Consider the following 18,399-nt stretch of genomic DNA (forward strand, 5'->3'; position numbering starts at 1 on the left):
AGAGTTGGATAAGACCCAAAAAGTGACCCTAAAAAATAATAATCTCAGAAATGACATTTAGTTTTCAGTGTGTGTGTGTGTGTGTGTGTGTGTGTGTGTGTGTGTGTGTGTGTGTGTGTGAGCTTCCTGCTAGTTTCTCTTGTTGGGATACCAGGCTGGGATTGAACATTAATTAATTTCATGAACATTTATCAAATATCTCCTTCCTGAAGAGGAAAAGTAATGCATTAGGGAGAGCACTTCATCTAGAGCCAAACAGTCTTGGTTTCATTTGGCTCTGAAACTTACTGCCCATGTGACCATGGACAAGTTCCTTTACTATACTGGGTCTTGCAGTCCCTATCTGTAAGGTGAAAGAGTTATTAGAATCCTTGAGCTCTAAGTTCTCTTCCAGTCCTAAATCTAAGAAGGACCTAAGAAGGTCCTTCTATGTGTAAGACTCAGGGCCTGGTGCTGTTGAGACAGGCATACATGAAATGAGACAGTCCTGAGTTTCAAAGAGCTTAGAGTTTATTCTTCTCTCAAATCCAGAGAATGCGTGGAATGCCAGAAGTTCAAGCGGGGAACATTGTGGGAAGAGGATACTTGTAGTCGCTACTGCCGGGATGAGATTATGCCTGTGACAGAACTCGGTAAATTCAAGCATACCTCTGTTCCTTTCCCTTTCTTTCTCCTTCCCTCTTTGACATAAAGCTAGTGTGGAAGGAGAGGAAGTACCATGGCCCTGAGATTCTCCTAAGTGATGATATATTTCACACTGTTTCTTATGTCTCAATCCTTGGTGTTCTTCCTCCTATCCTTCTCTTTCTTTCTTTCTTTCTTTCTTTCTTTCTTTCTTTCTTTCTTTCTTTCTTTCTTTCTTTCTTTCTTTCTTTCTTTCTTTCTTTCTTTCTTTCTATATGCTCACTTAATTCTGGACTCCTTTCCTTTTCTCTAGCTCTTCCCATTCCTAAAATGCTCTCCTGCCTGGCCATGGCTTATTGGCTTCCTCCAAGACTCAATGCAAATTCTAACACCTGCTAAAAGCTTTCCCCTATCCACTCCCACCTCTAGTGCCTTCCTTCTGACATGACTTGTGATTTGCACCATGTATATCTTGTGTATTCATGTGTTTCTCCTTCATTTGAATGTAGCCTCTCTGAGGGTAGGTACCATGTCTTTGCCTGTATGTGCCCAGGGGTTGACAGGCCCAATGCCTGGCATATAGTAAGTGTTTAATGAATACTTGCTGAATGACTGACTTTCCTGCCTCTCCCTGGCCCCCTACTGCTGGCTCTTCTTGTACCATCACTTTTAATTGGGTCTATTCAGTCAGGGAAGAAGCATTCATTAAGAATTCCTTCAGTGCCAGACTTCAGCACAGCTCATGGACAGGCCATTGGCCTGCAAAGAAATTCCTCCATCTCACCATCCCCAAACACACACCTTTTGGGCCACTTGCCATCAGAAAGCCCATCCTGAAGTCCATCCAGCTGCCAAGCCTGTCCACAAGCCCACATGGAGCCTTTCCATGAGTCAGGGTCAGGAACAGTACAAAAATGAGGGCAAGACCCAGATAAAAAGGACATGGATGGAGGCCATCTCCTCTGGCCTGGTTCCTTTTCCATTTTGCATTTCATATAAAAACTTGAGGGAGGAAGTGTTTCTTATAGTTGGCACACATTGAACTGTTAACCAGGCTGTTATCAAGGCCATCTGCAGGGCCTTGGAGGTAGGCCAGGAAATTGTGATCTCTTAGAGAATAATGATCTCCCCTGAAGGGAGAAAGCATATTTTCAAGGATAATTATCAAAGGCCAAAGCAGATGAAAACAGTTAGATGTCTTGGGGGTGGGACAGTTTCTTTCAACCTCTTTAGGCCTTCCTGTTGCAGGACATAAGCCAGTGATAATGAACCTTTTAGAGACCTTTTAGAGTTCTGGGCCCCACCCCCATCCTATCCCCCAGACTGAGTGCTGTGCCCCTCCCCATCACATGCTGGGTAGACCCCATCCCACCCTTACCCACACAGAGGAGGGAAGAAGTGCTCCCATTGGGCTGCTGGGCAGAGGGGCGGGGAAAGTGAGGAATGTTCTCAGCCAGTGTAGAGAGGGGGAGGGAAGAGGCCTGAGCATTCTGCTCCCCTCCAGCTCTGCCGCCTGTGAGCCACTCACCTTACTCCCTATGAACTCCCATTGACTGCTGGGCAGAGAGGTGGGGATGGGAAAAAATGTCATCAGGCATGATGGAGAGGGGGAGGACTGGGCCTGAGTCCTTCTGCCTTTCTAGTAACCAACTCTGGGAAGTGGAGGGGAGAGTGGCTGAGTGCTCACAGAGAGTGCTCTGCATGCCATCTTTGGTAGGTACCCATGCCATAGGTTTGCCATCACTGACACAAGCTGACTGGATTGGAGGAGAGATTTTATTTTGTGGGTGAGGAGGGGACCCACTGACATTCACATAGAGGAAAGAGAGAAGTTGCACCATTTAAAACTTGACTCAGACTGACTTCAAGGTATAGTTAATTAGTACTAACAATGATGAAGATATCAACAGGAATGGTTAGCTTTAAAGGTTTGGAAAACCATTTACAAATATTATCTCATTTAACCTTACAACAACCCTAAGAGGCAGGTGCTATTCTAATGCAGCTGGGTGGTGCAGTGGATAGAGAACTGAAATTGGAGGATGGATTGACTTGAGTTCAAATTTGTCCTAGTGGGGTGACCCTGGGCAAGTCACTTAACTTCTGCCTCAGTTTTATCTGTCAAATGGGAACAATAATAGCACTTACCTCCCTGTGTTGGTTTGAGAACAAAATGAGACATTTATGGATCCATTTGCAGACTTTAAAGTGCCATCTTAATTAATGCCAGCTAGAATTATTATTATTCCCATTTTATAGATGGGGAAACTAAGACAGGTGGAAGCTAAATAACTTGCCCACGACCACACAGCTAGTTAATATTTGAGTTCAGATTTGAACTTAGATCTTCCTGATTCCAGATCTAGTGGTTTCTACACTTCATCACTTATATCCAGGGCTGTGGGGGAAGACAAAGGAACTAATATCATTGTAGGGAAAGGATTGTTGTATAATATAAAGTACACCAAATTAGGAGTTAGGCAATTTGGGCTTTATTCCAGACAATTCTACTGGATTCCTGCCCTTGTGTAAATTGTTTAATTGTTTAACCTCTCTTGGTTCAGAGGAATGCAAATAGTCTGCATTCCTCTCTCTCTAAGATGATCCAGTGAGGTGTTAGATGGGGAAAATGTTTTGAAAGTAGAAAGCAGCATAAATACTAAAGTATTATGAATATAAAATAGTTAGGGAAAGTTTAAATTAGCCAGTAATTTCCAGTAATATAATTAACTCTAGTACCTTGACAGGGTAAGTAGGTGGCTCAGTGGATAGAGTTCTGGGTTTGGAGTCAAGAAGACCCAAGTTTGGCCTCAGATATTTACTAGCTGTGTCATCCTGGGCAAGTCACTTAACCGTGTTTCTATTTTCTCATCTCTAAAATGATCTGGAGAAGTAAATGGTGAATAACTCTAGTATCTTTGCCAAGAAAACCCCAATAGGATAAGGAAGAGTTGAACATGACTGAACCACAAAAACCACCTTGAAAACAATCAATAATCATTCCAGGACCAGGCCAATGTATGGTCCTGTATACTCTAGGGCAAGAGGAATGCATCTATATTCACTGGACAGTGATGTTGTGACAAGATTGCTGGGCATAAAGTCAGTAAGACCTCAGTTCTAATCCTGGCACACACTCAATAGCTATGTAACCTCTCTGCATCTCAGTTTCTTCACCTGAAAGAGAGAGAGAGAGAGAGAGAGAGAGAGAGAGAGAGAGAGAGAGAGAGAGAGAGAGAGAGAGAGAGAGAGAGAGAGAGAGAGAGAGAGAGAGAGAGAGAGGGAGAGATTGGATGGCTACTAAGTTCCCTTTTAGCTATAAAACTGAATTTGCATGTCTGGTTAGGAAAACCAAATAGCTATATATGAAGCGACTTGAGAACTATTAAAAGGAATATGTCTGAAAGAATAACATTGAAGAGAGGCGCAGCTGACAAAGAGTTTTATCTGGTTTCAGAAAACCTTCGCAACTTATCACTTGTTAAGTAATATAATTTTATTTCATTGCTTTTCTCTTCTATAAAATGATAGAATTGGATGAGGTGATCTCTAAGGTCTCGTTTAGCTCAAAATAATCAAATAGAAGTTCTTTAAATTCTGAGTGGATGTAGTATGGGATTAACTGGGGTTCTAGGGCCATCATGACTTTGACCTCCCTAGCATGGTGGCTCTTCCAGCTGGTGACTTCAGAGGTCTGTCTTTCAGCTTTGTTAACTCACTTTGGATTTTAAGGGAAGGGAGATACCAACATTTGGTTTCATAGACAAAATGATTGTATTTCTAAGATGATAGTGCAGGACACACAAGCATTTCTATGTGCATGACCAGGGTTGAGAGAGTAAGAGTAGGAAGGGTTAAGCTATTTATATATCCTGGGTGTTCACTCTGGGGACAAATACAGTCTAATAATGATGGGTAGCGTTAATGAGGAAGCAGGTGGGACCAGAGAGAGAAGGACCAATCTGGAGAGTCAGATAAAACATCCTTAGAAAGGAGAAATAAGAAAAAATTAAGGTTGAAAAATTAGAATTAGAGGAAATAGAAAAAAATTATAGTTTTTCTTTTGCAAGTAAATATAATTGCCAGAAGAGAGAAAGAGGGAGATAAAAGGAGGGAAGAAGAAAAGGGATAGGACTCAGTGAGGGCCATTTTGGGGAAAACATTGTCAGATTGGATGATAAATTCAAATGAGACTCTCTTGTCCTATGTCACTTGCTTTATCAGTTACAGACATAGATTTAGCTTCTCTTTGGGGCCAAACATTTCCCTATAGTCGGTTAAATCTAGAAGGGCTGAGACGAAGTGAACTCTAACAAGGTTTCTGTTTTCTGATCTTCTTGCCTGCCTGTCTTCTTGTGTGGTACCCATTTTCTAGGAGCTGAAGATCTGTTCCCCCCTTTCTTTTCCCCCCACAGCAGACACCGGCAAGGATGCAGTGAACTGTACCTATAAGGATGAGAATGACTGTGTAGTCAGGTTCCAGTACTATGAAGATTCCAGTGGGAAGTCCATCCTTTATGTGGTGGATGAACCAGGTAAGTCTGGGGGCCACCCTGACCTGTGATGGTGATAACTTTGCTTTTTATTTTTGAATGAATTAAAGGATTTATTAAGCATTTACTACATGCTAGGCACTGTGCTAAGCACTGGAGATACAAATACAAAACGCAATAGTTCCTGCCCTCAAAGAGCTTACATTCTCATAGAGGAAAACAACACACAGGGACGATAGCAAGGTTTTGTTCTGGGAAGTCACAGGGATGGTGAGTTGAATTGTAGGCAATTGATTGCCACATTCTTGATATGATTGCCAGAGTGCAGAGCGGTGAGTCTGTGGCTGCTGGATATGGTGAACTCACATCAATCAGGAGTGAAAGGCCTGAGGTAGAAGCGCAGGTTGGAGGCCAAGGGTCCAGAGTGGCATGCAACAGCACAAGAGGAAAAAATGGCCAGAATGCAGTTCAGTGACTTGATCTAGAATTCCAAATTCTTTTCTAGAATGGTTAGGCCAGCCCACAGTTCCAAGTGTTAAATTAGTGTGCCTGTCTTCCTGCAACCCTACAAGCACTTCCATCCTTTATTCACATTTGCCAATGTGATCGTTGCAATGAAGCTTCAGTTGCTAATTTGCATTTTTATTAGTGATTTTTATGTTTGTAATCTGGTACTTTTTGGATCAAATTCCTCCTTAAAGTCTGCTCTCCAGTCATCTTATGACTATAGGGATAAGTGACCAAAAGTTATAAACAATCCCCCCCACTTGACACTTTATTCTAAATGCATTTTGTACAAAAGATCACTTTTACATAAGCTATGTATAAAAACACCTCGAATTCCTCAGAGGTTGGTTGATTTTCCCTTAGCCACAGATACCAAGAACAACTTCCATTCTCAATTTTAAAATATTACACTGTTGTCATTTGGATATTACTGTGTAGACTAAACCTAAATACTGCTAAACAAATCAATTATATTTGTCAGCACTGGACTAACATTTGTGTCAGGTCTTCCTTATTGATTGTTCCACTCACTCAGCAAATAGTTGAGATGATTACTCTAAGCCTGAGATCTAAGCGAATGCTTCACTCCCTTATTTTCAGAGAACTTTGCTTTTTAGCCAGAGCTGGTAGTCCTGGGATGAAGACAAGCAACACAAGAGCTTTGGATTTAGGAAGTAAGTAGGATTCACTCAGCATTTAGATGAGAGAACAAGACAGAGAAAGGAAGAGAAGGATGGGACAGTACAGAAGGAGGGACAAAAAGTGAACTTTTGGCATATTTTGGAGGGCATATAAGAAAAGACAAGACTTCGATTTCTAGAACTATTTTACCAAATTCAGTATTATCTGCTTATTTTAATTTTTTTACCAATGTAGGGATATTTTGGGACAACTCGATGGCACAGTGGCTCGAGCACTGAGTCTGGAGTCAGGAAGACTTATCTTCCTGAGGTCAAATATGGTCTCAGACACTTATTAGCTGGGTAATTTTGGTCAAGTCACTTCACCCTTTTTGCTTTAAGTTTCCTCATCTGTAAAATGAGCTGGAGAAGGAAATGACAAACCATTCCAATATTTCTCCCAAGAAAACCCTTAACTGGATCATGAAGTCTCAGAAATGACTGAACAATAACAAGAAGAGATATCTTATTAAAAGTCAACTGGTAGGCAATAGCGACCAAACTTGTACCTTTACCTGCTGTGATGGGTGGTGTCAAGGTAGCCTGAGAGCCTGAGTAGTCTGAAATCTATTTACATAGTCGATCACCAAGATACTGGTGAGTAATGGTGAGTACTGAAGAGTCCTGAATGCAGAGTCAGAGGTCCTGAGTTCAAATCCCAGGTCTGATACTGTTTGTACTTAAATACTCTATATACATATATACATATTTATATGTGTATCCCTTGCACATCATGACTGTCCTCATTGCATTTTGTATATTGCAAGTTGGCATAAGAAATTAAATGGGAATCTTTGGGGAGTTTTTCAGAAGCCACAGATGACACATAAAGGCCAGCAGAGAACACAGAAAAAGTTCAGAAACCCAGAACTACATAAAATACATGTATAGTGTTGCATAATATCAACATATTTTATTAATACCATAAATATGCACAATTTCTTTTTAAAAGCTAAAATAAGTAAAAAGTTAGTTTGCCAAAGAATATGAAAGTAAGCAGATGATACACAAAAGCTAGAAATGTAGAGGTATCTTAACATTGATCCACATATAGCCTAGGACCAAATACTTAACCTAAATTTTACAATAAGATACTGTCAACATCCTAAAAAAAAGAAAAAAGAAAAAATTGAGACATCTCTGATCTGAAAGGAGGACCAAAATTTTTTACCTGAATTTTCCATATTGCCAGGGCACTGCATCTCTAATACCTGTGATATGGAAAAGATATCAATATATGGGTTCTAAAAATACCTGTTTTTAACTTAGTGATCTTGCAGTGTCATTTATCAAAATCTGCCAGCCATTAATACTTCAAGACCTGAAAATACTTTTTCCTTCTGGTGGGATACAGAGGTGAGGGAAATGCTTAAGTTTCCTCAAAAATCCCATGGATTGTTAACCTTTCTGACACTCCTTAGGAGAGACCTTAGATCACAATGTGGGATTCTTGATGTAAGAGTTCTGCATCTTTGCTCTTGTCTGCTCCCAATTTCCATTCTTTTCTTTTTTCCTCACCTTTGAAGCAAATCCAAAGAATCTGGACTTGGAGTCTGTTAGTGGAAAGGAGCAACTGGGGACCTCTGTGGTGGAAAGGGTTATCTTCTTTACATCTGTCCAACTTCTTCAGTGGCTCTCTCAATAGAGTAACTGAACACCAGTGTAGTGGGGAGCGAGGGTGGAAAATGGGGGCTTGTTTTGAGCATGGACTTTAGGCCATCTCTGCTTCCCTTCTATATCATTTAACTCTACCCCATGCTCAAACTCTAGACTCTTGCAGTTGTTGAGTTATCTGAAGAGATCATGTGGTCCATGATGCTGATTCTAAGACATCTCAATAAGCCCTGGTCTAGTTAATAACTGATCCAGCTCCAGCTGGTCTGGCTCCTTTTCTTTAAGCAAGTGAATGTTTAAACTTTCCAGAACAAAATTTCAAAGATCAACCCCCCATTCTGCCTCAATCTTAACCACCAGAACAGCGTCTGGGAGAGCCTAGCTATGGGGTCTGGGTTGCTGGCTCCTCCCTGTCCCACCAGAGAATTCAAAAATGGCTTTTTCCCAGAAAAACAGAAGCACTAGGCTCTAGAAACCAGACACCAGAACCTTACAGCTTTTCCCAAGAGACTCCTTTAATTATAGTCGGAGGCTGTAATCTGGTATGACAGGAAATAGCCAGTCCAGGTTTTTGTTTTTCTTGTACATTGTGTGTGGGGGTGTAGATCTTGGGAGTGGGGAGAGAGAAAGTAGAAGGGAGTAGGAAGCACATGGAGGAAAAGTGGGTATGCTCCCCTCTCCAGATATCACCAAACCCACCTGGGCAAGCATAGAACTGTGTGTGTATCTGTGTTTATTATAGCTCTCATTTTTATAAGAGCTTTACAATTTGTAAGGCATTTCACATATATTATCTCATTTGAAATAGATATGTATGTGCCTATAAATATAGTGTAATCAGTTATTGAGTGGATCAGGGCTTATCAAGATGACTCAGAGTCAGCAGAGCTTCTCTTACACCTCCCCATAAGGGTGAAATACAGTTATTTTGGGTTAAAGGTTGGCTGGGAGTGGGCAGGAAGCTGGTAGGTTCAGAGATTTTAGGTGATGATTAAATATTTAGAAAGTACCTAAGCACCACTGATGATTGTCCTGTTCAGCAGAGAACCAGTTTGTCAATCAATGAACAGACCTTTTTTTAATGTAAAAATTTTATTTTTAAAAATTTACTTTAAAAGTTTTAATTTAAAAAAATTTAACAATTACATGTAATAACAAATTTCCACACAAGTTTTCTTAAGTTATATGATCAAACTTATTTATCTCTTTCTCTTCCTTCTCTTCCTTTCCTGGCACTGCCAAGAAATTAGATCTGGGTTATACATGTATTATCATTGAACTTGGGACTCCATTTCCCAGGAGTCCTTGCTCACTTCCCAAAATGCCTTGTAACCTCACCTGGTCCGAGAGCGAGATGGGGTATTTAACCTGGCTGTGAAGGCTACTGGATCTTTTTCCTACTTCCGCTTCCCAGCAGACATGTCTCTTTCATGATGTCAGTGAAGTTATCTAGGCCTCTCTGGGCCTAGACATGTGCTTTCTTATTCTGTAATTTCTTTAATCCTTAACCTTTAACAAATCTCATAAAAACACAATACTCCTTGCAGAGAGAAACTAATTTCTACTTGCCTCAGTTTCCCCCTAAATTTTAACTTTACAGTTTGGCGAGCCAGCCAGGATTATCATACCAACTTACTTCCACATTGTTCATTTTTGTAAGAGAATAAGTATATAAAACCACATCTCCAAAATAAAAACTCAAGTAAACTACAGTGAAAAATCACATGCTTTGATCTGCATTCTGACTCCTATAGTTCTTTTTCTGGAGGTGGACAGCATTCTTTGCCACAAATCCCTCAGAATTGTCCTGGATCATTGCATTGCTGAGAGTATCAAAGTCTATCACAGTTGATTATTACACAATATTGCTGTTACTGTGTACAATATTCTCCTGGTTTCAGCAGGCATTTCTTAAGAACCTTCCCTGTGCTGGGAGTCATGCAGGTGCTGGATGGGATTAAAGAGGGAATAAAGTAGTTTCTACTCTTTACAGATTGTATATTTTCTTGAGGGGATATAGTGTGTTATAGATAAATACATGCAGGCTACATACAACGTGGGTAGTGTGTTACTAATAACTAGGGAAATTAGGAATGTCCTCTTGAAGGAGATGGTAGTAACTGAGGCTTCAACAGGAAGAATGCCAAGGGGCTGAGGTGAGGAGGGACAGCACTCCAGGCTTGGGGACTGCCTGGGTAAAGGCACCCAGGTGGGATACGCACAGTGGATGCAAAGCGGGATGGTTTGAATAAATTATATAGCACTTAAGTAATGATAATAGCTTGTTGTCGTTCAGTGGTTTTAGTCATGTCTGACTTTTTGTGATGGTTTTCTTAGCAAAGATTCTGGAGGAGTTTGCTATTTCCTTCTCTGACTCATTTTACAGATGAGGAAACTGAGGCAAACAGAGTGAAGTGATTTGCCCAGGGTGACAACAGATAATAAGTGTCTGAGGCCAGATGTGAACTCAGGAAGATGAGTCTTTCTGATTCCAATCTCTGCACTCTATCCACTGTACCACCTAGCTGCTCTAATAATTTATTTATTGCTTGCTATGTGTCAGAGACAGTGCTAGGAACTTTACAAATGTCTCATTTGATCCTCAAAATAACCCTGAGAGGTAGATTGCTATCATTATCTCCATTTCCCAGTTGAGGAAGCTGAGGAACAAAGAGGTTAAGTGATTTGCCCAAGTTCAAATATGTAGTAAGTATGTGTGTGAGGCTGGATTTGAACTCAGTTTTTCCTGACTCCAGGTCTAGTACTCTATCCACTTAACCACCTAGCTGACCAAAAATATGTAATCAGACTGGAAAGGTAGAACAGAGTCAGATTGAATGCTAAACATGGGAATTTGTATCCCACTGAAGCTTCTTGAGCGTAAGTGTGATATAGTATGTCCTAAACTTTAGGGATATCCTGGGGGTAATCATACTGAATATAGATGGGAAATTAAATATAGAAGATATATTATAGATTAGATATCTAGATTAGAGATTAAATATGGAGATAAATTAGAGATATAGACATAGACCAGTAAAGGAGTTAGTACAGTTGTCCAAGGGAGCTGTGATGAAGATCTGGATTAGAGATTGTGGCATGAGAGGAGAGAATACATTTAAGAGATGTTGAGAAGACAGACTAGATTAGACTTGGCATTTGGTTAGTTATGGGGATGGCAGGATGAAAGAGGATGGGCTATGAACCTGGTGCCTTTAAGAGTGGTTATGGCAGGATCAGAACCAGAAAAGTTAGAAAAAAGGGGTTTTGGGGGGCGAAGAATGAGTTCTCTATTAGACATGTTGGTGTCCACAACATCTAGGTGAAGATGTCAAGTGGATCATTGGAGATCCAGGATTGGAGCTCAGAAGAGATATGAGATCAGAATACATTGTTTTCAATAAGTCCTTTGTTTATCAATAGGAGCTGATGTGTCCACCATGAGAGAGCATAGAGAGAGGAAAGGATCCAGGACAGAGCCCTGAAATCCTAGTCCTTAGAGTTGGGTGCAATTCCAAGAAGTATTTTGATCTAGAGTCCTACTTCTTTGGTCATGTGAATACCTTCAGAATAGTTTGTTGTCTATCATCATTGTCATCATCATCTTCATCTTCATCTTCATTTTCTCCTTCCTCTTGTTTCTCTTCTTCCTCCTAGTTCTCCTCCTCCTCCTTTTTCTTTCTTTCTCCATCCATCCTCTTTTTATTCAGAACTTAACAAATACTAAATAAAACAAGCATTTCCACATATAGAGAAGAACAGAAAAAAAGGATTGTACACAAAGCTTTAACCTCTGTTATATACGGCGTGCTTTTAATTTTTAGTGTATGTAATGGAACGTCTTCCCAAGTTTTGGGCAGTTTTATGTGTGGATGTAATTCAGAGGGAGCTGTTACTTCTGGTTGGCTGATAGAATGATGATCCCAAGACATGTGGGAAAAAGCCCTTAGTGATGTGGTCTGCCTCTGAGCTGCAGAATGTGGGAAGCCAGCTTCTACGTCTGTGGTCTGGAGAATTGTCAGTCTCTCTCATGAGAACTTCCCTGGAGGCCTTTCCTCCACATGTTTCTCCCAAAGAATGTCTGGAACTAACCAAAGCAAGCCTCTTTGGACAGGTATGTAGCCTCCAGCTCTGCATTCTCTTAGCCAAGCAGCAGTTGCATCTACCTCCATATACATAGCAGCATGCAAAATTACCACAGGTTTGGATAGAGGACACATATATACATATGTAATATTATACATATGTAATAAATTTGGAAGCTGCTAGGTTGCTTATTAGATAGAGCACTGGAGCCTAGAGTTAGAAAGAACTGAGTGCAAATCCAGCCTCAAACACTGTGTAACCTTGGGCAAGTCACTTAACCTTTGTTTGCTTAATCCATTGGAGAAAGAAATGGGCAAACCATTCCAGTGTCTTTGCCAAGGGCATTCAGGTAACATTGTGGATAAAGTGCTGGGCCTGGATTCAGGAAGACCTGAGTTCAGATCTGACCCTAGGTTGGAAGGTCCGAGGTTCAAATCTGGTCTCAGACACACTTCCTAGCTGTGTGACCCTGAGCAAGTCACTTGACCCTCATTGTCTAGCCCTCATTGCTCTTCTCTCTTGGAACCAATACACAGTATTGCTTCTAAGACAGCAGGTGAGGGTTTTAAAAAAAAATCTAGCCATAGGCACTTACTAGGCGAGTGACTCTGGGCAAGTCACTTAATCCTGTTTGCCTCAGTTTCTTCATTCATAAAATGAGCTGGAGAAGGAAATGGAAAATTCCTTCAGTATCTTTTCTGAGAAAACACAAAGATTTGGAATTACCCAAAACAACTAAATGACATTATTGCCAAAAAAACCTCCTACAGGATCACAAGGAGTTGGACACAACTGAACAGCGACAACAGATAATAAATTCACTATGTAGCTTTCAAAGCCATCCTTTTTATCTGAATTTCCTTTTGGCCTTCTATTCTCTTCTGTGCATTTAAAAATGCTTCAATGACCCACTTTTCTTTTGGCTCATTTCTCCTTGAAGATTTCTGTCCCTAAGTAGAAACTTCATGTCCTCTCTTGGATGTCCTCTCCAGTGTTTTATTATCCTAACGACTAAGAAGTTCTCTCTTTCTAGTTTTAAGTCTCCCCTGTTTTAATCTCAGATCTCTTTACTTGCATCTCTTCTTTCCTGATAGATTGTCCCAAAGGCCCTGATATCTTGGTGGTCCTGCTCTCAGTGACCGGAGCCATATTACTCATTGGCCTCGCCACACTGCTCATTTGGAAGCTGCTTATCACCATCCATGATCGAAGAGAATTTGCCAAATTTGAAGAGGAGAGAGCCAGAGCCAAGTGGGACACAGTGAGTGGACTGGACTGGGCTGGGCTGGACTGAACATGGGGAAACTCTAGGATCAAAAAATAGAAATAGTACCACCTTCAAAGTAAGAACTGTTGGGAGTTGTCTTTCATATCACTGTATTTATAGTTTTATTTCGGGGTTTGGGTCACGTAGGAGTGTTCTTACAACAATGGCCAAGATGGCAGTGTGCTTGGCATGACAATAAAGAGAAAATTAAAAAAAGGAAATAGAAATAGTGGCAGGTTGATGTTCATCACATAGAACTTTCCCTTCCTCCTCTGCTCCCAAGCTAAATACTGATGTGGAACGGAAGGGAACCACGGGTTAACTAGGAAAGTGGAGAGAAGGTCGTCTTCTTCAAAATTCCCAGCTATCTATAGTATCAAACTTGTAGGATATGGAAGCTTTAAGGGGCTCATTGTCAGAGACTTCTCTGTTCTTTCTGCAGGCCAACAACCCACTGTATAAAGAAGCCACATCTACTTTCACCAATATCACTTACCGTGGGAACTCATAATGGGACGCTCAGCAGCAGCAGAGCCAAGGATTGTGGGTGTTTCCTACACCATGTTTACAGAAGATTGTATGGATGTTGTAGGATCTGGGAGCAGTAAAGGGGACTGGGGGAAAGATCAACATGGGGGTGAGAGATGTGTGTGTCTCCCTCTGGACATATCCTTGTGTACTTGAGGGTATATTGTGTGTGTATGTGTATGTGTGTGTGTGTGTGTGTGTGTGTGTGTGTGTGTTATTTAACATTTCTGAGGGAAAATACCTCAGCCAGCTTTTTTTGGGGGGGGGAGGGAGCACTTACTTCAGGGATCCTTTTTTTTTTTTTTGTATTTAGCTCTTCCCAGCAGAGCATTTGGGCCTCATTACCTCAGTGAGAAGCTATCTCACCTCACATGAGCCAGACTCCCTGAGAAGAAAGGCAGGAATGTGGCTAAGTCTGAAGTTGGGGTAGGGAGATGGATAGAGAAAACTAAGTCCTTGGATGTACCATCATGAGGGTCTCTGGCTCCTGGAACTGATTCAGCCTCCTAGTACTTATGGTAGAAATTGCCTGGCGGTTTTCCTTGTCACCTCAGTCTATGTGTGTGTGGCAACATGACCCCATTTCCATTCTTCTCTTCTCGTGTTGGATGAAGGAGAAGCCAAGGAGAAGAGCTACATTGGGTTTTGATTCTCTGGGATAACTCTGCAGGGCTGTCTGGCACTCATATGCCGACAGCCTGTGCCCATTGTTGTCTCTTTCTCTCAAGCTACCATTTTCCTTCAGCATACATGGAGTGGCTGAGCTATTATTGATGGATACAATATTCTGAGCTGATTTAGAGTGCCCATGTATGTAACAAGGTCCCCCCAAGGCCAACTTTCCCATCCTAGTCCCACCTCATCTACTTTAACCTATGGCTGCTATGGAAAATTCGACTTGCTCTAGGGATTGAACCCATAGACAGCTCGATTCATCCCTGCTATTTCAGGGTAAGAAAAAACAGTTCCTCTTTCAGGAAGGTGATGGGGTGAGAATCAGAAGACTGGAAGTCGAACACTTTCGGTGTTCTGTTCACTCTCCATGGTCCAACTCAGTTTCTCTGAACTATACCCAACACTGCGTCTGATCACATTGACCTCATCTCTTGGAGATGCTATGAGAGACTATACTCATGAGCCTCTAAAGTTGATAAACATGAGGTGCAGAAATGGAATGATGAAACTGGGAAGAAGCATAATGGACAGGGCATGAGACTTCATGTTGGGGCCTGGGCGTGAATCCTAGCTCTGCCATTTTTTGACCTGTATGACCTTGATGAAGTCAATTAAACTCTGTATTTCAGTTTCCTCATTTGTAAAATGAGGAAGTTGGACTGGATGACCTCTACGGTCCCTTATAGCACTATACCTCTGAGCCTATTTACTTAAATGGTCTTTTTTGGGTTCTTGTGTTTGGCTTGAACATTCCCATTTTAACTTGGTGACTAACCTGAGAGACCACAAATATGTGACCTTGTCTCTTTCCTTTTCAGAGTACCCAGAGCCTAAAGGAAACACCTGTAATTCAAAGGAACTTTTTATAGTTTAGGCTTTTAAAAAAAGTTCTAATTCTTCTTGGAGAGCACTAATAAGGAAATGAAACACCCACATTGTATTCTGCACTGGTCAACCACAACTGGTCTGGTTTTCTTGAACCAGATGCTTGAATGCTTTCTTTCTTTTTTCTTTTTTTTAAACCCTTACCTTCTGTCTTGGAATCAATACTGTGTATTGGCATCAAGGCAGAAGAGCAGTAAGGGCTAGGCAATGGGAGTTAAGTGACTTGCCCAGGGTCACACAGCTGGGAAGTGTCTGAGGCTAGATTTGAACCCAGGATCTCCCATCTCTAGGCCTGGCTCTCAATCCACTGAGCTACTCAGCTGCCCCCTTGAATACTTTCTTGAAGCATTTTGTACAATGCAGCCTGAGTCTAGAGAACTGGGCTAACAGGTCAATGACTTAAGAAGGGCATTGACAAATTATAATCTAGAGAGGAGGGTAATCAGGGTGGTAAAGATAGCCAATACAAGCAACACTTGAAGGAAATAGGCAAGTTTAAACCTTAAAGGAGAAGATTTAGGAGAGAGATGGTAGCCATCTCCAAGGGAAGGGAAAGGAAAAGAAAGAGAAGGAAAGAGAAGGGCTCTAGAACAGAGGGATATTAGACCTTTTTCTATATAGTTCTGGAGAGAAAAGGGGATAAGTGTTTACTAAGCACCTACTATCTACCAGGCACTGCTAATAGTCTTTTATAAATATCTTATATTGATTTTTATAACAACTCTTATGACGTAGTATTATAATCCACATTTTTCAGTTGAGGAAACTGAGGCAAACAGGAGTTAAATGATTTGCCTGGGTTCAGTCACACAGCTAGCAAAGTGACTGATACTGGATTGGAATTCAGGTCTTCTTAACTCTAGGACTGTCCATCTATTCACTGTACCACTAGAACAAGCACAGAACAGGGAGTAAGGACACTTGGATTCTGGTCCTAGGCCTGCCATTAATTTACTGCGTGACCTTCTATAAGCCACTTTTATTTCTTTGCATTTCTTCTTCTTTTTTTAATGAATGTCCCTTCCAGTAGAATGCAAGTCCCTTGAGGAGATGGACTTGATCATTATATCACTTTAAATCTCAGAGGTATTCCCCAAGAGAGTATGCCACACATAGTAGGTGCCTAACAAATGCTTGTTGAATTAAATTTATAGTTTTAAAGTTTTGTCACCTAAATTGCAGGAGTCTAGATATTGCCTTAACATAAGGAAGGATTTTCTAATGGTCAAAGATGTTTTTTAAAACATCACTTCCTCATGTGTTTGAGAACACTCCATGACTAGAAGTGTTAAAATTCAACTCTATGAATACCTAATGGGTTTCCCTGCAGCAACTGGTGCTGAGTAGAAATGTGAACCAGAAAGCCTAGATTGTACTTTCCAAAGCTCAAAATCCTAAGATTTTTTTAAGAGGTGTTACTATTTGTGGGCTGGGTGCCGATACTGTCAACTGGGTGCCATCTGTCTGGAATTGCCTGTTATCCATCATTGCAGAGGCCCATGATGACCGAAGGTCCTTGATTTTTCCTGGATCTGTTCTATTTAGTTCTAAGATTTAAGTAGGGATTTAAGACCCACTACAGCATGATTCACATTCAGGCCAAAACCCACTAAGTTTCTTGCTTCCTTCTTGGGAATAATTTCTCTAGGAATGAGGCTGGGGCTGAGTGGGGTGTATTGAGGCAGGAAAACCATCATCATCCAGATTCAAGAATCCAATAGAATACACAATTAGAAAGATCCCAGGATAAGAAGATGAGAGCTAGGTTTTAGTGACAATATTGCTGCTCTGCTGTAGTGTATTCTCGTGTCTCTTGCTGTGTAATCTTGAGCAAAGTCCCTCGACCTCGTTGGGTTTCAGTTTCATCTGTTATCAAATAAAGGAAATGAACTAGATGAGCCTCAAATCTTTTCCAATTCTGAGAGGGAGCCAGATGGTACGAGAGGATAGAGTGGTGGACGCAGTGAAAATATTGCTTCAGACACCGATTAACTCAGTTCTCTATGGTTGGTGATAGGGAAGAAAGAAAGTGTTCCTCAAGAAAAGACAAACATTTCCTTGAAATTTGGTCAATGACTGTTGAGTCGATGGCCTTTCTGTCATTCACTAATTAGTAGTAATGACCCACATCCTGTGATACTTTGGGCTTTGTATATACAATGTTAAAATAGTTCCATTGATCTGGCTTGTTGGGCATTGCGTGGCTAAAAATTTGAATGATATTTTGGTGTGAGACAAAGACAGAAGGTCTGGGGGTGAGGGTGAAGGGAGAGTGGACGCTGGCCATGTGTGAGTCATTCATGCCTACCCTTCTCAGAAGCCCCAGATAGAAGGGGGCACTCTGAACATTCCTGGATCCCAGCTGACCTCCGCTGCCACATATGGAATCAGCTTTTTTACTTCCCAGCTATTCATGGGGCATATGCATAGCTTCAAAAATTCCTCGCCGTCCATGTTCTGGTATCTGTTACTCATGTGCCTTCCCTATTTAGCCGTCTCCTCTGTCTGTGCTGTGCAACTTTGAATTAAAAGTGCCTTCCAGAAAGGGTTGGCCCCAAACTGCTTTTGGACTTCTGGTGTTATTTTCTTCCCTTTGGGTGAAGAGAATGTGTCTTTGCCCCACATAGAATGATCATTATACCATAAGCATCATATAGTGATTGCCATGGCAAGAGCAGGAGGATTCTGGACTGTTGTTTGAAGCTCACACTCTTCATGGAGAAACATATGTACAAGGAAAAAGACACAGATGGAGCGACAGAATGCTCCTATAGTGAGTGCACCTAAACCAGGAAGATCTGGGTTCAAGTCCTAATTCTGGCATTCATCATGACAGTGATTAAAAACAAAACAAAACCAAAAACTCTTACCTTCCATCTCAGAAGAAATACTGTGTATTGGTTCTAAGGCAGAAGAGCAGTAAAGGCTAGGTAATGGGGGTGTAGTGATTTACTTAGGTTCACAAAGCTAGGAAGTACCTGAGGCCAGATTTGAACCCAGGATCCCCTATCTCCAAGCCTGGGACTCAATGTTCTTTTTG

General features: G+C 41.2%; 1 protein-coding gene across 1 annotated transcript in view; it reads left to right on the plus strand.

Moving 5' to 3' along the window:
• Window positions 1-17,918, plus strand: part of ITGB3 (integrin subunit beta 3) — an 84,596-nt gene extending 66,678 nt beyond the window's left edge. Inside the window, exons 12-15 of the mRNA XM_007482523.3 lie at window positions 532-632; window positions 5,040-5,159; window positions 13,099-13,265; window positions 13,714-17,918. Coding sequence (XP_007482585.2) covers window positions 532-632; window positions 5,040-5,159; window positions 13,099-13,265; window positions 13,714-13,782 — 457 coding nt within the window. The 3' untranslated portion in view covers window positions 13,783-17,918. The remainder of the gene's footprint in view (window positions 1-531; window positions 633-5,039; window positions 5,160-13,098; window positions 13,266-13,713) is intronic.
• Window positions 17,919-18,399: the final 481 nt, after the last annotated feature.

The sequence above is a fragment of the Monodelphis domestica genome, chromosome 2 (assembly GCF_027887165.1).
Source record: "Monodelphis domestica isolate mMonDom1 chromosome 2, mMonDom1.pri, whole genome shotgun sequence".
Lineage (NCBI taxonomy): Eukaryota > Metazoa > Chordata > Mammalia > Didelphimorphia > Didelphidae > Monodelphis > Monodelphis domestica.